This window comes from Brienomyrus brachyistius, unplaced genomic scaffold, assembly GCF_023856365.1.
Source record: "Brienomyrus brachyistius isolate T26 unplaced genomic scaffold, BBRACH_0.4 scaffold602, whole genome shotgun sequence".
Lineage (NCBI taxonomy): Eukaryota > Metazoa > Chordata > Actinopteri > Osteoglossiformes > Mormyridae > Brienomyrus > Brienomyrus brachyistius.
This window is the reverse complement of record NW_026042877.1, coordinates 56,789-82,698: the sequence shown is the minus strand read 5'-3', so window position 1 is coordinate 82,698 and position 25,910 is coordinate 56,789. Positions and strand designations below refer to the sequence as shown.

Below are 25,910 nucleotides of genomic sequence, written 5' to 3'. Positions count from 1 at the left end.
GTTTAATTTTTTTTTAGGACTGACAGTACTATTTTATATATATACACACACACACGATGGACTGACATTACTGGTTAACATCAAGCTTTCGAAGGCCGCCTTCAGGCTTCTTATCCAAGCACAGCAGCTGCGGCAGACGACTCGTTCCGCAATTTTATATTCCTTTTGAACACGAATTAACACGAAACTCCAGTCGTTGTTTAAAAGCACAAGTTTCACATTCAATATGTATTTAACCCAGCGGCTGTCATTCACTTTGATGGCCACACACACGGGGTCCTTATCGGGCCTTAACTGGCGGGGCGCCAAGCTGCACGTTACAGCCAGTGCGTTTCACAGCGTGATAATTACGCTCTTTTTAAACGAAAACAAAAAGCAGGAAAGAATAATCGTTTAAAAAAAAAAAAAATATTTGCAGAATTGACCTGATGAGTGCTTTATCGCCAGTTGGCTACGCTCTACTTTCCGGGAAATAAAAAAACGAAAGAAAGAGTGTTTCTGGGCCAGCAGCTTGTGGACGGTGCTGAACGCACACGTCAGGTAGTCCTGCTTAGACCACAAGCAAATGCACAGGGGAAGACTGCAAGTGCTGTCATACAGTCAAGGAATCGGAGACCATTCTGCACACAAAATCACCGAGTGACTATTGCTGCTGGAAGACTAAAGCATTAAAATTACAATGACCATTCGCAGTAGAGGACTTACAGCACAAAACCACACAGCTGATGTCATCACTAGTATTATAAATCATGTAATATATAAAATACCAACCTCAAAGAACACCAGAGATCACCAGAGGACGACACTTTCAAAGACCTCATAAGCCTCCATCACCAGCGATCGGCTCTAAAGTGACACACGGGTGATGCTCACATGGAGGCCGTGAAGCACAATCGCGCTTTTTCACGCTACGGACGAGTGTGATCCACCAGGGTCTCCAAACCACACACACGATTACACAGTGCATTGTGTAAGCGAGTATGCAAATATGTATGGCGCGGAAAAAAAGACACAACACAGGACGGATATGAGCATCTTAAATATATTCACGCCCCCCCCCCCCCCCCCCCCGCCCCAACCACCACCACTTTCCGCTGCTCCAATCAAGCACTGAGCGTCATGGAAACCGGAGTCGGCTTGGTTAGTATTCCGATGCCTCCCTCCCCTCTGACCTCGGACAGAGAGATGAAAGTTACGTCGTCGTGCTGCTCCAGTCCTCAGGGGAGGGGGTGCTCCTGGTGTGCCCTGACTGCGTACCTTTATAAACACTGTCCCCTTTTATAAAGTGTTTACTTTACACTCGCATAAGGGGCTCAACCCCAGATGCACTGCAGATGGGATAATCAATTATCAGGGATGGCTGTCCACTGCGGTCAAAACCACACACCCATAAAAAAACCACGCCATACAGCATGGTTTAACGCCAAAAATATCCCATTACCCTGCACCTGTCTAAATCAGCGTATATGTATAAGATTATTTTACGTATATTATTCCTATATAACGTAAAGCAGGTGACTGTATGTAGAATAAGCTCCTGCTGGTCAGATTCCTAAAACGGGGCCATTTCCACGCCAGTAAACATCAGAACTGGATGACAGCCAGACCTCCCGTGTCCTGAGTTCATGGAAAATATCGACTTCTACTGGGAAAGCAGCGGACGGCAGGAGGCGCCAGTGGGGTGGAGGACACATCTCCAGGGTAGGTATCTGCATAACCTACTTTCCGCTGGCGTGTCGGCGGTAATGGCTTCGGCGGGGGTAGCGGTCATGTGATTTCACCTTCCATGGAACAATCGCACCAGTGTCAGACATGCCCGCAAGAGGGCAAAACCAGCATTTTGTTTCCCCTGTAGTGCGTCACCCGACGAGAACCTACAGCTCACCTACCAAATCAGATGTTCTGTGGTGAAAATAATAATTCTGAGGCTAGACAGAGTTCAAGGCACATTCAAAGGCTAATTTCGGCTTCTAGAAAATTAGGCTGGACTGAAAATATGTTCACTGGGGCCAGGGCACCAAAAAGGGACAACAAGAAATGAAAGAGAGAGAAGTGAAAATTCCACAGGGGAGAGAAACAGACTGACCGACACACACCATCTTTCGACCAAACGAGAGAAACGCTTCTATTGGCTGTACACTGATGCTAAGCCACACACTCAAACACGCTCCCATGAAGGTAATCCAGCACACACATGCAGTGGCTCTAATTCAATCACATTTGTTTATCACTTCTCAACTGTTTCATCACGCAGATGAAATCGCAATGAAAGCAAAACTAAACCCAAAGAAAAGGAAAAAAAAAACACTAGGGACATGTACGTACATGATTCACAAAAGCATGATGGTTAATGGTCAGAGCACATCGTTCGGCGCCCCTCTGTGGCCACTGTCTCTAACTGCACTACACTGCCCCCCTCACCCAAATCACAGGTTCCCGGTACTGCAGTGTCAGTCATTAATGCACCAACTGCAACCAAGCTACAGGCGCCCCCTACAGGCTGTGGGGAGAAGGATTTGTGCGGCAGCCAAAATCATCCAAAAGATACATTTATATCTCTAATGGGGCAATAACAAATAAATAAATAAATTAATTAATTAATTAATAATAAAATAAATGAATGGCTTGAAGTTGTCAATGAACCGAAATGGAGTGAAACCGATGGAGGCAGAGGCTGGTACAAACCTGGGCTCTTAAACTGATCCGGGCTGTGCAGGTGCTGGAGGGGGGAGTTGCAGGCGGATGTGGCATGCTCACTTTGCAGCATCTGAGCAGCCTGGGGGCCCAGGGAGCCATAGTCCGCAAAGGAGCAGGGGGCCCCCGGTGGTCACTGGGCGTGGAATAGAAACCGTAATCGGGGAACCCTGGGAGATACAGTATGGGGGAGGGGGGGGGGGACTCCATCATTGCGGAAAAACTTCACAGCAGTGTCAATACTTTTTCTGTTTCTCTCTATTTTTTTTCATGGCACAATGGTGTGGCGCACGGGGCTTGTGTGGCAGTAAGATAAAGGACACATCCGTGGACCAGGGGTCGCCCCCCCCCCCCCGTTCCTTCCGCCTCCGGCGTACGTCTGACAGACCCTCGGGGGGGCCTCGCAATCCTCCCACCTGCCACACCGGGTAGCGAGCCTCACTGCCAGACACCGCCAAGGCGGAGATTACCATCGAGCCTGTCTGTAACTCGCCGAACGTCGATGCGACGGTAAAGGTTATGCAGGAGGGAGGACTACCTTCGGTCCACAGATAAAACGAAACCGCATTCACACATCAATCAATCTTCCGCCGGGTTTGCCCTTTCTGATGAAAAAATTCAAATGCAACCAGTGTCAACTCGCATTTTTCCAGCAGTGTGAGGGCAGAAAAATTACTTTCTTATATAAAAAAGGCCTACAATTCCCAGATCAATACTTCATTTCAGATTTGTGTGCAGGAATCTGTGCGATTAGGTCCGTGTTCTCCTTATGAAAATCAGAATTTATACAACTAAATTTCAAGACCCATTGTACTGAAGCAGAAGAGTGGCGTAAGATTGTATTTCTTAAGCGTACATAACAGTGGGGCATTACAAATGGAAAAATGACGCACTTCCGCTTCCAGCCTTATCCTGACGATGGTAATAAACTGCTTTATTTTGATAGAGGAGGGCTCGCGATAAACCCTGTGTCTCAGAATGAAGGTGCGCTGACATTTATAGAGGATCATGTTAATCTCACACCCCCTGCTCTGACAAGGAGACTATTAAAACAATGCCCCCCACCCACCCCCAAGCGTAGCTAATCCGCAACTCAAGACGTCCACGTGGGAACCTTCCCCATCCGCCCGTGTTTGTTTATGTCGGCATTCTGGAGTCAAACACAAGCGATCAAAGGGATGCCACACCCACCCCGTGGTAACTAGGTTGTTGCCGCGACACCCATCGCCGAACATTCTACGGTGATGCATGTGGCAGACGCACACACAAGCGTGACGCGCGCACACACCGTCAACAGATTTATGCCTACGATGTCACCAAGCGCTGGCAGGATGCCATTTCTCAAATTAAGGGCTCAAGAGATGGCGCCCTGCCAATGGAATACAGACGGCGCATAGAAAGCCACTGGCGAAGACGAAAGGCTGGTTTTTATGAAGTGCCCTTACGCAAAAAAAAAAAATACTGTGCGCACAGAAATGAGAAAACACTTACTCCTAAGATAAGTCAGCACATTTAACCCCTCCCCCCAAAAATACAGTTCTCATCATCCATCCAGTTATCAGTCGAAGGCATTATGGGGAAAACACACAGGTCCGGTCACTGCAGGGTTAGGAAGCCCAGACGCTTGTTTTCACCTACTGCCCTTCCTGTTAATTAGTTTCCGAGGAGCTACCTGGGCACAAACAGGAGCGCATAAACAGTCAGCATCACCCCCGACAACCTGTGACGTGACTGGATTAAAATAAAATAAAATAAATCAATAAATGAGAGTGAGAACTCGATTCGTGCACGTCGATCCTTCGGGGCCCTGTTTCACAAAAGGGCAGCCATTCTCCTAGTGTCGCCAAATTCGTATTAATTAGCGTCACCCTCGTGTTTGGGGGCTCCGCCTCTCCTGCCAGGGACAGCCAGTGTACACGGCTTGCTAAACACGCCGGAAGACCAACCCGGACACAACGATTCTGAGCAGGAGGGAGGGGTGATGTCAAGTGTGTTGAGTCACTTGAACGTAACGAATGACCGTGTGAACGCTCTCTGCTGAAGGCGTCACTGAGCGGGTTGGGCTCTGTGTCTGTTCGGTTTGTACGACATTTTCCGGTTAAACAATGAAAGATGTGGAAACGATGCATGCGGGGTGCATACCGACTAGGCATTCGCAGAGGAATGAACTGGAAGGAGTGCCCGATTACCTGGGAGGGGGAGCAGCCAGGCATGAGTGTGTGCAGTACCAAGACTGCTTTTTCACCGGAGGTCTACAGATGACCCACACTGAGTGAGGGCACGTTCTGGCCGCAACACGTGCATGAGGGTATCCTTCCAGTCAGAGGGACACATCAACATTATATCGGGAGAATCCCAAGTCCCGCCCCCGCGCACCAGTACTACCGTGGCTGGCTGGAGGTCTGCTCTCACTGACGAAAAGATGGCAAGGCAGCCGTCAAACTGGCGCGAAATGCAAGACGTCTATGCCTCAATACCTCAATGTCTCTATGCCTCAATGCCTCTATAGCTCAATGCCTCAATGCCTCTATGCCTCAATACCTCTATGCCTCTATAGCTCAATGCCTCAATGCCTCTATGCCTCAATGCCTCTATACCTCAATGCCTCTATACCTCAATGCCTCTATGCCTCAATGCCTCTATACCTCAATGCCTCAATGCCTCTATACCTCAATGCCTCTATACCTCAATGCCTCTATACCTCAATGCCTCTATACCTCAATGCCTCTATGCCTCAATGCCTGCCAGAGATGACAGCCACAGTGCGCATATTTCCCATGCACCCCTCCCCCCTCCCCCCACCACCTTTTTGGTTACACCTTGGTAGGAGGCGCAGGCATCATTCTGACACGCCTGCCCTCGTGCCCATTCTCCAGCACTCATTCCTGAAATCAGTACATCGGCATAAAGCCCCCACACAAGGTGTAGATGACAGTCGGGGTGGGGGTGGGGAGTAAGGTGGGGCACATTCTTCACTACAGAGAAGAACGGTTAACGTAGAAAATGTGATAATCAAAATGGTCGCAGACGGCCCTCCCTGTGGGGACGGTAAGGAAATGGACAAGGATGAAAGGGTATAAATAAAGCCTAGTCTGAAGCCCCTGGCCTCTTCCCTCTCTCTCTCTCTGTCCCTCTCGCTTTTGCTATGCCGGCATGTGATTGGGCAGCATCACTCGCTTTCCATGAGAGGAGCTCATCTTTAATTATTTAAAATCAAAACAAAAACAAACAAAAAAAAAAAAAAAACTACGCATTCGGGCCTAATCCATTTTTGATGTGTGTGCTAACAGCCGCCTGTCCTTGAGGTTCAAAGAGGCTGCAGTGTGTTCCTCTAATTAGACGAGCAAAGACTCCATTCTGTTTCCTCTCATCTCTCTAATTAGATCTTTAACAACAAACAAAAACGTGGCCCCTTCAACGGGCCGCCGTACAATCGCCCCCTTAGTTAAATCGGTACAGGGGCATATGCGCCCCCAGGGCCCCTTTTGTCAGTGAGCACAGTCCAGAAACACGCTCGGGGTGCCGAGCCGTGACAAATGGCAGCTTCTGGTACCCCCCCCCCCCCCCCCCGCCCCCCAACCCCCCACGATTTCGGGTCGGCAGGAAAGACGAGATGTGAGACTGAGCCGTCGAGATGCACACAACAAATACACCTGGCAGCTTTGTTTCCAGTGACATGGAAAATTAGCCCTCAGCTGCATGCATCTCGAGACCGAAAAGGTCTTATCTAATAAAGCCAGGCAAAATTACCTTTATTATTCAGGTAGATTGTTTCTAATGATAGTGCTATCTGTGTAAAATGATAGAATAAAATGAAGTTAAAAAGCTTCCATTTACGGACTACAGAGACGGCGAATCCGCCATCTGGAAGAATCGAATGGCTTGATTATCTTTCCCAAGCTAATTTTCTTTTCGGAGCTGATGCAAATGATTCACTTTAACCGAGCGAAAAAGTGTGAAGCGGAACTGAATTAAACAACATTTCGGAGCGTCTGAACCCGCCATAATAATGGCTCTCCTCTGATGTCTCCTGGAAGTTATGGGTGCTGTCACCCGGTGCCGACTCGGGGTGGAAAAAAAATAAATGGAGAATGAAATAAATAGCTAGCTAGCTATGCGAGTTTCGCCGGGGTCGTGGGCGATGCGCTCAGCGATCTTTCACGGCGCGTGTCCACATGTGTACGCGAGCCCGGCTCCTCGGTTGGCACGAGATGAGGGTCCCGCTAAATATCCTGGGAGATGTGGGAGCAGCCGGAGAACGGGTGAAAATAGAAACAGACACAAAACGGCTTTGGAAGAGCTGGAGGAGGGTTGGGAAGGTGTAGCCAAGCAGAGCAGGTCTCCCGACTTTTGATGGCACAATCAGCAATGCCATTAAACACTTCAAGTTCGGAGATAAGATGATCAGAGACCATTTCATTAAACATACAAATCACGCAAGAAAGGAGGGCACTGATTGGCTTTTAGGTGGCGCTGAAGTGGAAGGCCACAGACTCCCAGCCTCCTCGAGTTAACGGCCAGTTTGGCTGCAGATCCAAAATGTTTCCGTGCCTGCGTGCGGGCCCCGGGCCCCGTGCTTTTCCCCGTACTCTTCACGCCAATTCGCAGCTTCTCAAACACATCTCGCCGCAGCAGGTGAGAAAACACACCTCGCGCACCTTGCCAGTCAGAGCCCAGCGAGCACGGTATTCACTTCCCACCCCCCACCTGGGGCCGCAATATCGTCACCACAGTATTTACGAGTCTACTGTACTTATTTTAATAAGCCGCCTGCTTTCACAAAGAACTGCCCGCTCACTCCACTGGAGTTGTAGCATCTCTATCCTTATCTTAGCCGATGTCTGCAGCTGACCTTTTCATTGCATTCTGCATGAGATCAGATGGCCTCCTGAATATCGCCGAGAGGGAGCCCCAGGGGCAGGTGCGCGTGTGGGGGGGAAAAACCCCCTGGAAAAAAGGCCACAGGACTTAGCTTTGGGTCCGTCCTCCAGTTCCTCTTCATCTGAGTAACAAACCTCCACATGGTGTCACGTGGCCTGACCAAGCTTGTTTGTTTTCAGGCTTCTTCAATTTAATCATTACTTTTTTCCCCCCCAAACTTTTGCTTAATTAGGTAGTAATTACTCATCTACAACACAAATGAGTGTGTAGGCGTTGTCATGGCAATGGGATCAGGAGGCCCAGACCTGCGATTCCCTTACCGTGGGTTTTCCGTGTTGGTGATCATTATGCCCATGTTGGAGCGCCGGGTACAGAATGGCGAGGGGCGGGACTCCCATTATTCCCATCATGGCCGCTATCACCGGTCACTTAGCAGACGGGCAGTGGGGGGGGGGGGGGGGGTGGTCTCTCGGCATTAGATCACCATGTCACACTAAAACGGTCACGTAAAGCAACTGGTCGCAGCTCTGTAAACTTAATTAAAAACTACATATGATCGCGGATCAATGAACCATTAAGAAACGTTCAGATGCTCAATAGGCTCAGAGACTTAAAAGTTTCTATTTTTCATGACATCAAACCCCCACCCCATCGCTGACGGACACTAAAAGACACCCAGCGGCACAGTCCATCCCAAGCCCAATAGGGGGGGGGGGTGTCAATAATCTTGTCAAATGCGTTTCCAAATTAACTTTGAATTTCAGAATAGCTGTAATTAGCTACTCCATTTCCACCTATGTCATTTTTAAAAATTACAAGCTCTTCCTGCTTGCCGAGTAGTTTTCACTTTCCATTTAAAATAGTCTTTTCTAACTGAATAAGTGACTAATTAACAGTACTAGACCTTCTTTTCAGCGAGAGTCGACATTTCATAAATAATCTATAGTTAATGTCTTGTCATTTTGTGCTCTGATAGGCTTGGCTAATGAATTTTAACACATGATTTATTTCCACTGTCAGCCTCACTCCCCCCCCCCCCCCAAAACGAACTCCTGCTCACTGCCCACAGTGCTGCACACCCCCCCCCTCCCCCCGCAGCACCTGACCCACCTCTGAGGAGGAAAAGAAAAAACTGAAATTAACAGGAGAAGAGGCAGGGCGATCTTGAGAACCGCGGGTGCAGGACTGGGATGCGGGGGGGGGGCGGGGGGGTACCCGTCCTCATCAGGGCCGCGGCATGCAGAACCACCTCACGTGTCATGCAAAACCTCGGCTCCCGAAAATGCAAACTGTCCTACTTTGCACCTGCGACACCCTCCCTGTGAGTCGCTAACACAGCTGCTGGCAGCGCCTGCCCCCCCCCCCCCCCCCCCAAATGCACCCCACCTCCCCCAACCCATCGGGAGAGACTAATGGAGAATGAAAGACCCAAAGAGGGACATTTGAAGAGGAACCTGAATGCATGATGCCGAAATGCGAGCTGATGTGTTTTGGGGGGGGGGACATGGACGACGCTGGCAAATTCCGCACCCATGCGGGGGGAGGGGGGACGGTGGATCTGGGGATGGTGTGGCAATGGGTCCCCGTTTCCCTCAGTATCCCAAACCCCCCACACTGTGGCACAGTATATTTCATATTTGACAGGCATTGCAGATATTTTTTTTTACCCATTAGTTTTCAGTTTCCCCCCCCCCCCCCGTTTTCTTGGGAAATTGCTCAGTGGGGCCGGTCAATGAACAGCGCAGAGCATCAGCTGGGACAAATGAAGGGAAATCATCTCCCACCGGGCCGAGAGCGACGGATTATTTTAGCATTGCAAATCGGAGCAATCACCGCCTCTTCTGGGGTGAAAAGAAGAAAAAAAAAACTCCGTGATCAGGAGGCTCGTCAGGAGGGGAGGTCGAGAGGCCTGACGTGACACACCCCACCCCCCCAGCTCCGAGAAACAGGCAGTGAGATTGTCAGCTTAGAGACAAGAAACCAGTATGTAAAAGACATGAAACCATCTGGGATCGGCGTCAAATTATCAGACAACAAACAGGGAAAGAAACAATATTATTAATAATAATAATAATAATACTAATATCTACATCTACATCATCGCTACCATGACCACCACTACAGGGGCATGCAGGCAAGTCAGTCCCACAGACACATACAAGTCCGGGATCAGGCAGAGGGTCAGGAAGGAGTGGGGGGGGGTCACAAGTCAGGTGGTTTGGATTCTTCCAAAAGGGTAAAAGGGAATTAGCCAAATGGGAAAGGTAATGAAAGGACCAAATAAAAATGAATGGAAGGATAAAATAAAAATAACCTGGAAAACAATGAATAACTGATATCAGATGGAGAAGAAATAAGAATTGAGGAATCGGCAAAAGAAAAGATCAGAAATGATGAGGAGGAAAGGAGATGGAGAGCATGGAGATCGTGGAGAGCATGGAGATCGTGGAGAGCATGGAGATCGTGGAGAGCATGGAGATCGTGGAGAGCATGGAGATCGTGGAGAGCATGGAGATCGTGTCACCTGCAGAGTGGCTGGTTTGTCTGGATCAGGCAGAAAGGTCAACATGCGACCAGCCAGCACAGACAGGGAGCTGGACACATTGCGGGAGGTGGGAAGGGGGGGGGGGGGGGGGGGTCGGGGGGTGCGAGGGGTGAGAGAGGATTAAAGGGTTGCGGACAAACCTTCCGGCAGCGTGCGCTCAGAAGAGTGTGTGAGCGAGGGCGTGTGTCAGACTCCGTCAGAGACAGTCCGTCTCAGCGGGCCGAACCAAGCAAGAGAGAGACAAGAGATATGACTGCTCACACTCATCAGGACATGAGGCAAGGCGGATCACACACACACACACACACACACTCGCTGCTCACACTCACTCACTCACTCACCATCACAGGACAGGGGGCAAGGCAGATCTCACACACAAACAGTCACAGGACAGGAGGCAAGGCGGACCACCCTCACACACACCCACCCACCCACCCCACACACACACACACACACACACACACACACACACACACACACGCTGCTCACACTGACCGTCAAAGGACAGGAGGCAAGGCGGATCACACACACACACACTCGCTGCTCACACTCACCGTCAAAGGACAGGAGGCAAGGCGGACCACCCTCACACACCCACCCACCCACCCACACACACACACACACACACACACACACACACCCACCCAGCCACCCACCCACACACACACACACACACACACACACTCGCTGCTCACACTCACTCACTCACTCACCATCACAGGACAGGGGGCAAGGCAGATCTCACACACAAACAGTCACAGGACAGGAGGCAAGGCGGACCACCCTCACACACACCCACCCACCCACCCACACACACACACACACACACACACACACACACACACACACACACGCTGCTCACACTGACCGTCAAAGGACAGGAGGCAAGGCGGATCACACACACACACACTCGCTGCTCACACTCACCGTCAAAGGACAGGAGGCAAGGCGGACCACCCTCACACACCCACCCACCCACCCACACACACACACACACACACACACCACACACCCACCCAGCCACCCACCCACACACACACACACACACACACACACACACAAACACTGACTGCTCACACTCGCAGGCCAGGACGCAAACCGGACTGACACAGAGAAACACACACGCCTGTTAGACCCCCCCCCCCACCCCTCTCTGTACAGCCACAGGTTCAGGCTCGCCTCAATCTGCCGCCTCGCCGTGGAGCTGCTCGTACACCTCAGTGCTCATCTCTCTCCCTTTCGGATGTTGCATCCGCCGACATCTTACGGAAACAGCATCTGCCCTTAAGATTCCAGACATTACCGGCTCGCCATTGACATGGCTTGTAACGGCCTGATGGGTATAACTCAGTATAACTCGCTAAACTGTCCTCTAGAAACCAGGTTTAGCTAACTAGTTCATCCTGGAATACACGCAGAATTGGCTCAGCGTAGCCTACGCTAACTTCTCTAAAAGGAAAAAAAAACAGACATGCGCTCACATTCTTACACTCTCCAACCAGAAAACAGCAGGTAGAATAATGTACATCAAAATGAAAAAATAAAATAAAAACACAAACACAGGGGAAAGTGAAAAGGTCAGACAAAAAGTTCTAATGGCAAAGTTTCATAGCTGGATAGTGGATCTGAGTAACATCAGGCCTTCGGTGCGGGGGGGGCTGGTATAATGGCTCGGAAAGCAGCTGATTATTCAGGAGGACGAGTGAGAAGGAGCAATTTACAGAGAGACACTCTGCCGCACGACAGAGGAGGACTAGGCGAGGAACCGGCGGCGGACGGGTTCGTCCCTAAGCGGGCGGCCGCGTTACCGCTGAGCTGACGTTTCTGGGTGGGTGGTGGGAGCTGAGAGGGGGGTGGAAGTGGAGCGAGCTTGCTCTAATCAGATCCCTGTTCTGGAAGGACCCCACCCCAACACAATCAATGATTAAAGTAGGATTTTCAGTAGGCCCTAAGACATGGCTGAGGGAAATGTTTTATCTGAGAGATGAGGAACTGACATCCTTATGCGCTTGGTGGGGGTGGGGTGGGGGGTGTCAGGCAGGGATCAACCACAAAGGTACTAGCCAATCAGCCTTCGATGTCTCATAGTAGGACCACCAGGTTCTATGAGCAGGCAGTGACAGTTTGAATGGAAAGTGTACTGGACATGAAATCTGTCACATTCTTCTTTAATTTTTAGATTTTCATATTTCTCTTTGACAATACAATTAGTAAAAATAACAGTTATTCTTCAACAAGTCTGACTGAAGAGGAAAGAAAGAGGAGGCACGGCAAAAAGCTCACGACAAATTTAAGTTTTCGCCAGGCTGCGCGCGATTGGCAACCCAGCCGTCACTTACGCATGCCATCCAGTCAGACGGGAGTGTCACACTGGCAAGTCATTTGCGATTGGATGATATACAAGCGCCACCCATTTGCCACACAACTGAAATCACAAGTTTACGATGGCTATAGTGAACACCCAAATCCCAACTGCACCCCCCACCCACCAGAAGATAATAACGAAGTATTTAAAAAAAAAAAAAAAAAAAAAAAAAAATGCTGCATCACTCTGACTCATGAATGATACATTCAAGTACTTGGGGGTAAAAAATAAAAAAGTAAAAATTTTTCTCTTAAAAATTATTATTATTTTTTTTTTTATATATATATAAAACCTCGGATATTGCTGGTTATTTAAGCAGCGCTGTGGAAAAGTGTTATAAATAGGTAGCAAACGTTACTCCCTAAGGAGCTGAAAATAACCCCTGAAGCCATAGCGCTTGGGTGCCAAGCAGGGGAAGGGTAGACAGTAGCTACAAGGCAGCATGGGAGGGGCCCCCAGGGGCCCGCTGACCGGCACTAGGAGGAGGGGGGGAGAAATACAGTGTCCGTCACAGCAGAACAGAGAGCGGGGTGTCTCTCCGTCGGGTGACATTAAGCCCGCGGCTGCCCGGGGGGGTTACAAACCCGGGGGCCCCCGGTTGGCATCGGCGCCACCTTGGGCCGTCCTTGGCGCCGCGGGCGCTCGCTAAAATCGACGCCCCCCCCTCCCCCACCCCAGGCAGATCCGTAAACACGGCCTTAATCAGATGCACAAAAACGTATCTGTCACGCTTTGGCGGAGGAGCAGTGGGTGATGAAATCTGCCGGAAAGGTCAGCTTCAAATGTCAAATATCTTCCTGGGCAGACTCACTCCCGCACGTGGCCAAGGGCTGAGCGGATCATTCATGAGAGAGAGAGGGGGGGGGGCGAGCTGCTCCGGGCAGTGAGGGAGACCCACAGCCCCCGGCCCCACCCACCCACCCCTCTGACAGCACCCCCACACCCCACCCTCCCAGGCCCAGCACCCTAGACAACAACATTAAGTGCAGTGTCAGATTTTGACTTCTCATGTTGGTCTGACAGGAACCTGCCTCGTTGGTTGACAAGCCTCCCCCCCCCGCCCCCCCCCATACATTTTCAGTACTTCCATGCCCAGATCCAAACCATTCTCAACTGGACTCAAAATTTCTGCAGGGAGCTCCATACTGCCCTCTAGGGTTCAGCTTCCCTTCTGCGGCTCATCAGAGACGGGCCTCGTGATTTTTACTGTATGTAGCAATGACTGCGAAGTCACATGGGTTCATTAGATGGTCTAAGCGCTAAATGAAGGGCCAGAGACTCAAAGGGGACACGTCACATGGTCAGGGAAGGCAGAGCACATGAGAAATGAAAATCTCGTCAGAGCAGGGTGTCTAATACTAACAGGCCACTCAGTCAAGGAGCGGGCTGCTGTTATACAGCTGTGGTGATGCTGATTGGAGGGCGGGCAAAGAGACCCCACCCACGGCAAAGTGTCTGCAGTGTGAGGGAAGGATGCGGCAGAGACAGGCCGGTGAGGGTGGGGGGGCGCCTTACCTGAGCCGCGTGCTGCTGCCACCGCTGCTGCCGCCACAGGGCCGTACGCCGTCGCCGGGAAGCCTGTGGGGGGGGGGGAAGTGTGCGGTTTAAACCAGTGAGTGACTGTGTGTCATCGCGGCAGGGGATGGTACTCCCAGGATCTTCCCAGGGCCCTAATTAGACCCCAAGGTTGGGGGGGGGGGGGGGGTGCGAAAATTACCTTTAATTGGCTGAAATGTAAAGGCAGGTCTAACGAGCCACTGCCATTCCCGCTGACCTTTCCATAACAGAACCTTTCTATAACCCCCCCCCCCCCCAAGACACTGGGGCCCCGCCATCCACGGACAGTGCACAGCAGGAAGGGGTGGGGGGCACAAAGCGACCTAATTAAGCCAGCTATAAACGGCCCCCATCATCAGAGTCTCCGTCATGTTGTCTCGCCTCTTAATTGACTTATCAGTCCTGTTTGGTTAAGACCCCCCCCCACCCTACTTTTATTTTACACTTTGCGTGCGATGGACAAATCTCTCATTTTGCCAGCGCTGACGTGGGGGGGCCGTCCCTGGGACCCGGAGGCTACGGGCCCATGTGGTGCTGCCCGTCTCGGACGTGCACGACCGCCGAGTCGCGCGAAGACACCTAGCACAGGATTCTGGGAAGGAAACGAAGTCATTTAGTGCGGGAACCATGGAGCGATCCATTTAGGCTACTCAGCCTGTCATCTCAATATGCACAGGAATGTCATGAATCTGGGGAGGTGGATTTGGGCTACAGACGGGGGCAGTGGCTGCTAGACAGACTGGCAATAAGGACCAGAGAACAGGGACGATATGTGGAGAAGGGGGCAGGGAAGAACGACCCCCCCTCCAAACAGTTCTGGTACTGGGTGTCCTCAAAGAAAATTATCACGGTGCTAAATTTCCCCTGTAATTGCGCGTGACCGAACGATTTCAAATAAGCATCTCACTCGGTCCCCCTGCCGCCTATTCCGGCACTGTGAATTCAAACGCAGATGTAGGAATGCACTGCTGAAAACTCGAGCCCAGAGAACGGCCGTGGACACCGGCTAACCCCTCGCTGACAGACTTTGGGAGAAAATAACAAGGTGCCCAATGTCTCTCTTAATAAAAACTTTTTTTTTTAAGGAGGGAAAAAAAAATAGAGGGGTGACCTTAGTCACAGAGAACTAAAAACCGCGCTTCTCTGTCACTCCTGTTAGGTGGTGCCCTAACCAGCTTCTTCCAGAGCTGTACCAGTCTGTTCCCTGTTGTATCCAGCCTCAAAATCGAACGGGCATGGCGTGCCAGGAATTCGATGCCCCTGGCCCCGTTTATCGGCCGGCGTGAGAGCCTGAGAGTCGCGGTAATTAACACGTGGCTTACGGGTCTGACACTGCAAGATGGTTCTTTGAGTATCTGTTGCTGGAGGAACGACATTGAACGGGGGGTGGGTGGGACCTACAAGAAGAGGCACAACAGCGCCACCCGAGGCAGCTACTTAGCGCATTCCTCTCTAGGGCAGGAAAAACAACGGTAACAATGAAAAGAGAGAACATGGTAGCATCCGGCCTTTATCTGTGCTGGACGTGTCTCACGCTGACAGCACGTGTGAATCGGGGGGGGGAGGGACTTGCCCAAAAAAAAAAAAAAACCACAAACTAAATCAGCAGTGTTCAAACATCATAATTAAATATTATAATCATTGTACTGAACAATGAAAGACATAAACCAGAGTACTGCGTCTAAGTCATTATTATAACATAAATGTAATTACTGACTGGCTCTCTAATTAAAACACATCTTTGGCTGTGCTGGTCTATTCTTGATTGAAAGGCTATAGACAATGAGGCAGCGGCCATGGCAGATGCTGGGGCGCAGATAGAAGGATGGCGTGTAATTAGGCTTGTCTCTAGCGGGTTATTCCCCCCTCCCCACCGCCGCTGCCACCCCCCCAGCACCCTGATTTAATCAAGACATTTCTGCCCTGCCAACCCATTATGTTACTGGCCTTAATAACCTTTTATTTGTCGGTAATATATAATCAAAAACAGCCAATCGCCTTTGTCGGAAGGCCTCCTTAATGAGCAAGAGCGATTGCTAAGACCTGCGGCGTCCTGCATGGTCGCGGTTGGGCGGGGGGGGGCGACTTCGGACCCAGGTCTTCTGCGCGGTTGAGATGCCCGCGGATGCCGCCAGGTTCCTGACGGGGAAACACTGAGCGTTTGAGACGCCCCCCCGCCCCAAGAGAAGCTACGGAAATGCGGCCGCAATCTGGCAGCCAGCAGATAATTGCGAAACGTGCATCAAACGGAACTTCAAAGTTATTCCCGGGAAATTCGATTAGGGCTTCGCTTCTGCGACGTGAAACACGGCGCGTGTAAAACAAACGGGGAACGGCAGGAAGGGGGGGACCAGAGTGTCTGGGCTCAATGTGGCCCAAAAGACTCAGAACCTCATCCTGGTGCAGGAAAACAACAGTTACCATGACAACGATCGGGGCTGGGGGGCTGCGAGACACAGTGTAGGTCAAACCACAAGAACGGTGGGTTCAGAAAACGGCTCCTCTCCGTTTGTGCCGAGAGGCTGCCTCCCTTGCTCTGGGGGGGTTGGGGGCTCAAGCAGAAGGGGCTGAGATGGCACTCAGCTGAAAGACACTGTGCAGAAAAACTGTACAAATTATGGGGGGGGGGGGGGGCACTGGCAAAATGGGGGGGGGATATTGTTGTGGGGCGGGGGCCCTTAAACATGAGGAAGACTGTGATCGTGGAGCCGACCAACAGCCCCCACAGACAGCCAAGACGATCTGCACATGGCAGGGTCCCACAGCACCTATTACATTTAAGGAAATAAAGAAAGCCCCCCCCCCCCCCCCCCCCCCCGCGGACACAATACTGACACTATGGCAAATATTTGATTCAGAACCCCCTCCTCTTCTCAGTCTCTTCAAAAAGTCGAAATTCTACATGAGTCAAATATTATGTTAATGGGAATGAAACACTGCACCCCCCCCTGCCAGAGGCACTGCTCGCTGTTGCCATGCAGATTACGCCCCGGCCCCTCTGAGGTCTCCACCCCCAATCCCCCACTGCCGCACAGAAGGCGGCCTCTCCAAAGTTCCTGTCGGGCAAAGTTCTTAGGAGAGATTAACGCGGCAGGATTAGGTGGGGTAATTAACCGGCCGTGTCCGCCCATTGTTTTGTGTTTGCCGGGTGGTGAGGGGGGGGGCGCCCACCGGAGGCCCCCGCAGCATTAAATCAATTTCATGGCCCTTTATTGCAGAAGAGATAAAACCAATATTTAGCTTTCAATTTTTCTCAATTATTTCACCGGGGCCACTTCATCAATAGCCCCGTTTACGGGTGTCGGAGAGGCCCACGGCCGGGACAAGGACACATCTGTTCTTGGCTGGTCCCTCGGGTGGATTGAGGGGGGGGAGCACCCCCCCGCCCCCTGAACCGCGGACAGAGGGATTAGCTGCCCTTGTATAGGGGAAGAAAAAAAAACAGAGCGGGCAATAAAAGTCGAGCACCTACGCCCCCTCTCGCCAGACGCTGCGCTCCAACGGAAAAGTAAATGTAAACAGATTCCTTGCAGGATTCGGGGGGGGGGGGCAAAGCTCTTCATTAACGACGCTGCTCAAAAATAAAGCCCCAGAGGGCGCCGCCGCACTCCTCCAAGGTGGTGAGATCGCTTCTGTCTCGCTCTCCTGCTCATACCACCGTGCCGGGACAACCGCTCTAACCTTTGACTTCTGCAAATTGAATTGGGGTGGGGGAGGCAGGCAAAAAAAGTGGCTGAAGTGGAGGAAACAAAGAGTAAGAGAATTCTTCCGTGGCTGAGGGAGGGGTGGGGGGGTCTCTCTGCATGAGTCACCCAGGATGAAGGGCAGGCCGGTGCTGGCAGTGTCATGTGAGCCGGAGGTCACTAGCTGGTGTCCCATCCCAGGTCTCCACTGTGCATCAGACCAGCCTCTATATATAGCCGCCCCCCTTCCCTTCTCTCGCTCTCCATTACCCTGACTTTCTACCCCCCTGCCTCGATCCCTTCCCCTCCCTCCCTCTCTCCGCTGTCAGTGCCCCCACTGCGTTCTGCTCCACACAAAGGTCCTCTGTTGTCTCCCGGCCCCACCCGTACTTTCTTCCTCCTTTGCTGTGTCACGTCCTTTTTTCGGGCAAAGCTCTTGGTTACCCCCCCCCCCCCCCCCCCCCCAAGCCCTTCTTCTCCTCTCCCGCCAGAGCCTCTTATCAGTCCGTCAGAGAGAGAGAGAGAAAAAAAATGCTTTCACGCTGTATACACTCCGCATCCGGCAACAAGGGCATCCGAGTCCAAAGTGTAGTAATGAAGTCTCGGCGGCCCAGAAGTCCACCATATTTTACCAGCGAGTGGTCGGCCGTCCGACCTGTCAACCGATACTACAACCATTTGGATCCACACAATTAGATGGCTGATGTCCTAAGGACTGCTCCCAGCATGTTCCTAAGCAGTCCAGAACAGCCAGATAATGCCAGGGAACAAAAACAGTTACAATCAGGTAAAGTGCAGCACAGGAATCCCTTTTGGGCGATGCGCGCTAACACAGACCTGCTTGGGGACTGTGTGACCGAGGGGAGGTTTCCATGGGGAAAGGCTGACAGTGAGCATAGGTGAGCATCGCGCCCCCCACCAACATCACCTTAGCCACAGGAGAAAGACCCTCTGGGAACCGGACACTGAGAATATGAGTAAAGGTACTGATCGACTGATCAGCTTCCTGCCACGGATCCCCACATTCAACAGAAAAAAAAAAACACTGTGTGAGATTCGTTGAGCCTTTTTTCCAAAAGGCCTTGCTTCAGCAGTACCGGAGCTTGGCACCGTCAGAACCGAGATGGCACCGAACGCAGACGTAACTCAGAGTCGGCCCGGCGATCGCTTGTGTCCAGCTGTCTCAATCAAGCCTTTCATCTCTCATTAATATCCTGGCATTCTCTGGAAGCTTCCATAGTCACGATCACAAAAAAGGGGGTGGTATCTCGCTCGTGCAAGTGTGTGTGTGTGTGTGTGTGTGTGTGTGTGTGTGTAAGCACGCGAACATGTGTGGTCATACCGGGAAGGTCGACATCACACAGGCATCTCTCATTTATCAATCGCTTTTCCTTATCTTGATATAATGAACAAAGAGAGGCACACAGGGTGAGCTTCAAATGCGCGATTTCACGTTTTCTACATCATCTAACGCGGAGGTTCTTAAAGGAGGCCGGGCCAAATCACAGAGGACCTGTAAGGCGTCCGCTCTCTTTGCCTGTTAACAGCGAGGCGGAGAGGGGGCGCCGGGGGCAATCGGGCCAATGCGGAAACATCGGCCAGTAAGGCCACCGCACCTGCCGCCCACACCATCTCCGGCACGGACGTGCCCTGCGTTTCCCGCCGATCGAGGTGCGAGCTCAGGTCTCCCACTTGACGTTTCCATTATCTTCTGCCGCTCTACGCTCACGATGCGGGAGGGGGCTCTCCCTCAATGCTGCCAGAACGTTCCCCCGCCTCAGAAATAAAAAATAAAGATAAGACTCCAGAGAAGGGGACCCCCCTTACAGACAGCTAACGAGAGACACACCACGGGGTGGCTGGACTCGCCACAAACCCCAGAGGACGGGCCCGGTTCAGCCTGGGACTGAGCTCCAGGTTGCTGAATCCAGTATGAAAAGAGGAGAAATAGTCCTGAAATTACCTCCCTGCCTCCCCTGAACGGGGGCGTGATCAAGGCGATTCTGATAAACAGGAGGAAGAAAGAGAGGAGTTGCCTGAAGAACAACAGACACCTTTTACCGTCATAAAATATAACCAGGGATGCAAACGGAGGCCTGCCGGAAAGTGCTGGAGAGATGCGTATCAACAGCCCAGTGACGAGAAGGCTGACGCGCCAGCATGTGAGGATCAGGCCTGATATCTCCCCCCCCCAAACCACCCCCGGCATCCCATATCTCCACCCCGCCACATTGATCGCCACCACTCTCACGCCCGCTAAAGTGCCAGGTGTGCCGCGCAATTACAGCGATCAGAGGCGTCTTCGGGACGTGGGCGCCGCTGCCGTGATGACAGCGTCCTCTTAAGAACACCCAGACGGCCACCGCCTCCTCAATGAGTGCAATTACCAGCCGCAGGAATATCATTCCTGCCGGCAAATAAGAAAAACAGGGGAAAGAAATCTGTGGGATTAAGGCTGGGGGTATGGTGCGGTGGGAGGGGTAGCGGGGGGAGTGGGGTTCATGTATTCTGCCTTCATTGTGTTCCAGCTAGGCCGGACATTGACGGACTATTTACGGGCATTGACCCTTTTGCATTCTGGTGCCGAGTGTGACAGACGCCGTGAGAGAGTGCCCGGCTCACAGAGGATCAGGTCCGCGTGTTTCGGTGTGCGCGAGTATGAACTTCCTGCGAGGTGGTGGGTTTGGGGTCACTCACATCGACCATAAATAAGATACAGAATCGATAACGAGACAAAGTGAGGATCAACGCCGTTTGATGCGAATAAACATCAACCGGCGGAAAACTCCCTGCAATCCCGCACCTTGGTGTATGAGCGGTATATTTTCCGACATGTCACGTACACGCTGCTCGGCGATTACTCTGCTCCCCCCGGCAGCCGTCTGCAGTGACAAGTCCGGGAAAATAAAAGGGCTCGCATCTCTCAGGTGGCTCTTCGTGCTTCTATTATCGCTGCAGCGACGTTGGCGGCGAGCCGGGGGAACGGAACCGGCGGGCCGCGGCTTAAAGAGAGGCAGCCCAGCTGATGGAGCCGGGTTTCCCGCTCCCGCCGAGCCGGTGCGGGCGGAATGTGTTTGATGGGGGGACCTACAAGATATGAGTAACTGCCAATGGGGGGGGGGAGGGGATGGAGTCCCAGCCAAGCAGCAAATCGTCTGTTTACGTGGGCTGGATCCCGCTGGTCCTGGGCTGGAGTCGGAGGCTCAGCGAAACGCGAGTCTGCCTTTTGGCAGGGCTGCTCCCTCGAACAGCGCCCCTGCCTGTGACCTTAACATACCGCAGCCATGCCCCCTCCCTCAATTCCAACAGGTATAAGTGATCCAGCAAATGCACCGGTTTACGACCAACCTGGATCAAACAGCGGGTCGGTGAATCTCCGCCCTGTTCCGGGGGAGGAAATTACGGGGTAAAGAAACCAGTCCTGGAAAAACAGCCCCCCACTTGCCGCCATTCTCCCCCCCCCCCCAAGCTGACAAACATTTAAGCCGGCCCCATCTGACTAATCCACACCATGTGCCCCCAGTGAAATGATCCACGAACGAGCCAGCAAGCCCCGCTGGTGAGTGCGCACGCAATCGAATGGGCACACGGCTGCGAAGACCCCATTGGCCAGCTATGCGTCCAGCCCAGTGATGCGTTACCGCCGCTCGCCTCTGCACGCCCACTGGGTTAATAAGCTGGCTTTTCAATTAGAGCCAATTTCGCTTCAGCTGGGGGAGGGGGGATGCTGAGAGCGGTGCTTCAGCGTCACTATTCCATTACCCTCCACTATGCCCCCCCCCCCCCCCCCAACACTGACGGCATGCCTGTACACGGCTGCATTGACGCCACTCAGGGCGTGTAAAATCACAAGCCGTATAACGGCTGACGGGGGGGGGGAATTGGGTTCCCATCCAGAAGACACAAGCCCCCTTGAACCATTTTGTTTGTCGCTCATTTGTTTTTGGGTCACCCTTAACGTCTTACCGCCTAATTCTTCACCTAGGGACAAGCTTGGTTACCCAGGGCTTTGCATCAGTTTTCATGCATCACCCCCCGAAGAAGCTCAGATGGAGAAGCTGTAACACCCATCATGCTTCCAGATCCCAGGATGCGTATGAAGAAGAAGCCGTGACCTTAAAGCTCATCTTTGGTGAGCCGCTCCTCACACTCCCCATCACTGCAGGCCCCCCCAACGCCACAGCCTGGCCTAATGTAAGGGAGACTCCCAGGTCTGTGGGCGCCATCTTCCTCTGTGTTGTAGAGAAGTCATGAACGGTCATGACAGTGTGCCTAGTCAGGCGGTGAGCTACAAAGCCACACCGATAGGGTCAAAAGGGCCGAGACAGATCAGCTACAAGCACTATGCAGACTTGGGGATGGGGAGGCTGAGGGGGGGGGGGGTCAATGACCATCCAGATATCGATGGACAGCCTGGCCTTGGCAGGGGCTCGGAAACTGGTCCTGAGAACCATTTGTCCTGGGAAACCCCCTGCCACATTTGTCCTGGGAAACCCCCTGTCACATTTGTCCTGGGAAACCCCCTGCCGGAGGCTCACGTTAACAAACTGAAACGTCAAAGTGTCAAACGTGTAATAACTTAAAGTCGCATTAAAGTCGCCTATAGCTGGCTCTTTTACCCTATCGAGGTTCACTGTGATTGGGCCCCCTTCTGCAACGGAGCCGGGCAACGCCGACAGCACATGGGTGCGCAGACGGGACGAGGGCATGCGCAGACGGGACACGGGCAAACGCAGACAGCACATGGGCATGCAGACGGGACGAGGGCACGCGCAGATGGGACGAGGGCACGTGCAGACGAGACGAGGGCACGCGCAGACGGGACGAGGGCACGCGCAGACGGGACGAGGGCACGCGCAGACGGGACGAGGGCACGCGCAGACGGGACGCGGGCAAACGCAGACAGCACATGGGCATGCAGACGGGACGCGGGCAAACGCAGACGGGACGCGGGCAAACGCAGACGGGACGCGGGCAAACGCAGACGGGACGCGGGCACGCACAGAAAGCCCATGGGGATGCAGAGGGCCTCAGCACACACAATTATTCCGGAATTCTTGGGCCAGGGAGACTAATTAGGCGCGCCAAACATTCCCAATAAGAATTCAGTGCGTGGTACATTCTTAAAGGGTTAGGATGCTGTCTGAGTCATTTTAAACAGTTCAGACTAAAATCGAACAGGGACGTGTAAATGTTAGCAGGAAGAAATGATTAGCGCATCAAAGCAGTCGTGAAATTTAAGACCTGACAAAATATGACCAAAAGTAGAGTATTAAAAAAAATATATATATATATGTATATATATCCAGAGCTTAGGTCATCCAGAGGATAGCTGACAGACCTATTAGGGGTGAGAGGAAGGGTGACTGCAGGAAACAGAGATAAACCTCCGATGGTTACCGTGATTTATCTAACAGCACAGAGGCACAGAGACGGATTCCCAATGATCCAAAATGGCCACGTCACGCACGACCTATCTGCGCGACCCATGAAGCGGCAGAGAGATGGAAAGGTGAACAGGGACACAGCTGTCGACGGGGCCCTCGTCCTGATTCTGTGCAGGCCCCCGCTCTGTGGATTACAGGAAGTGCTTCAAAAAAAAAATTAGCCGGACCCTTTACCGCAAAGTCAATAACGGAACGAGCGAAAGGGGAGGCTTAGGACAAATCCTTCAGGTAGCAGGACACTATCTCACCTTCCGTGCTCTGCAGCAAGGTCAGTGACATCGTCTGAAATGGAGGGACGGGGGTGGAGGTGTGTGTGGGGGGGGGGGGTACATCGAGGGCCAGGGCACGGAGGAGCAGATCATTTTTTGCGGAAAATCCAGGGGATTGAGCGGGGAGCAGGAAGTTAACTATCCATGAGCGTGCAGCGGTCTGAGCTCGCCGACCCCCCATCCCATTTTCAACAACGGAAGGAAGGTTTTCTTCCAAAACCCTCTGATGCAATCCTGCCGGATGACATTAAACCTTCAGCGGCTCACCGACCGCGGCACCCCTAATTCCGGCTGCCGGAGAGGCGCCTTTTCCGGTCTCCAAAGACACCGGGACGGGTAAACAAACAAACAAACAAACAACCGAGAAGACGACGTGCCCTCGGGGGACGCGGCGGAAATGTAACTGTCATTAAAAACAGCAGAAAGCTATCTGAGGGCGCGCGTAGCGGGGGGGGGGGGGGGTTATCACCCAGAGGACGCCCCGGACGGTGCCGTGACTCTGCCCGCATAATGAGGAGCTCGTCGGCGTTTCTCGGCGCCGGGCCACATTAGCCGGCGGGCGTGCGGAGAGAAGGTGCCGGCGGAGGCTTTAATCCTCTTCGCCTGGCTTAGTCGCACTGCCGGGTGCCGGCGACGCCTGCCAATTTGCAGCACTTCATTATACATCCTCCCATGTTCGTTTATCCGTCTGGGCGCCGGCTCTGGGCCACGGGACCTGTTTATGACTGCGAGGAGCCGCGTTTCCAGTGCGTGTCGGCGCACCGGACGGTCCTGCGGCGCTCCTCACCTAATACTGCCCTATATTTTAACATTTTCTCCTGCCCTCGACGCCGGTGTGTTGTGAAGGACAGACGACGTAAGTGGACTAAAAGCCAGGCTGAATGATAGCCTCAAGTGTTATATATATACTATTATATTCTTCGAAAACGCGTTCTGCCCTCAGGTAACGGGGTCAGGTAGCAATATTTCCATGCCAGTCTCTTCAAAAACACCCCATAAAACACATCCAATCTTATTTTACCCCCGCTGCCCCATAATCCTCGGCTGCCTCCCAGCCATTCATCTGTCAAGAGCTCCCCACATGCACCACTCCGCAGCAAAAGATGCCGGCCGCTTTTTAAGCTGACGGCCGAGCGGGCGGGTGGGTGGGCGGGCGGGTCGCACCGAGGCAGCGGGTGTGAGAGAGCCGCTTCGGCGCTGGCCACTTACCAGCCACTGGCGGCCTGTGGACTCGGACCCGGTTCATTTACGGCGAGTTCGAACCCCGGAAGCAACACCCCAGCTATAACTTATTGTGCGTTTCAGGGGCAGCGTCCCAGTTGCGAGGTCACGGGACGACGGGTGACAGTGACACGCCACAGTTCCCACTTACTGCCCCTTCATTCTAATGGCCGCTCGGTGCTCATTTCCAACTTCCCAAAACACTCACGCCCCCCCAGCACTGCCTGCCCCGGCTTGGCCAGAATTACCCAGGGGAAAATTGATACTCACTAATAACTCAATAAGAGAAACACAGAGATTTGGGGTGGAGGGTGACTAACGGCGATACAGCAGGCGAGGCCATGGAGCACCAGGAGGCTGTGTTATACCCCAGGGCTGTGGGGTCGCACCTCCACAAATCTCACGGCAGCGGTATGTTCACAACCCAAGGGCGGCCAGAAACTGAAACCGCCTCAGATATGCGCTGGAGTTCATGGCAGCACATCGCGGATAAAACTATAAATCTCCGTATCTGTGGCCCAACCCAATCGCCCCTGCAATAATTACAGCTTCTTGTGCTTCTTCGAGAAGCTCATCAGGAACCACATCATGTCTTTCATTCCTCACACGCTTGACCCGTACCAGTTTGCCTACAGAGCAAATAGGTCTACGGAGGACGCTGTGGCCACGACACTCCATGCTGTTCTGTTCCACCTGACGCAGCCGGGGAGCTACGCACGAGACTTCAGCTCTGCTTTTAATACCATCCTCCCTCACAGACTGGTGCTAGGACATAGGACTTCCACACTCCACCTGCCTTTGGATCAAGGATTTCCTGAGTGACCACACACAGAGGGTTAGAGTGGACCCCCACTTCTCCACACCCATTAAGCTCAGGACTGGCTCCCCACAGGGCTGTGTGCTCAGCCCTCTGCTCTACACCCTCTACACCCACGACTGCATTCCTGCCCACCACAATAAGACCATTGTTAAGTTCGCTGACGATGCCATGGTAGTAGGGCTAATCTCTGGGGGGGGGGGGGGGGGGGGGGTGAATCCGTCTACAGGGATGAGGTGGCGCGGCAGACAGCATGGTGTAGGAATAACAACTTGCTCCTCAACACGGAGCTCACTCTGGACTTCAGGACAGCAGGCAACATCCAGCCACTCATCATGAACGGGGACTGTGTGGAGATGGTCTCAAATTTGCACTTCTTGGGAGTCAACATCAGGGAAGACCTGACCTGACCTGGGGAACACACACCGTTG

At 52.6% G+C, this 25,910-nt stretch overlaps 1 protein-coding gene across 1 annotated transcript in view; it reads right to left on the bottom strand.

The window, feature by feature from the left end:
* Nucleotides 1-2,634: 2,634 nt before the first annotated feature.
* Nucleotides 2,635-25,910, bottom strand: part of LOC125729275 (uncharacterized) — a 30,985-nt gene continuing 7,709 nt past the window's right edge. The window contains exons 4-5 of the mRNA XM_049005672.1: nucleotides 14,001-14,063; nucleotides 2,635-2,864 (exon numbers count right to left, since the gene is read on the bottom strand). Of these exons, the coding sequence (XP_048861629.1) occupies nucleotides 2,635-2,864; nucleotides 14,001-14,063 (293 nt within the window). The remainder of the gene's footprint in view (nucleotides 2,865-14,000; nucleotides 14,064-25,910) is intronic.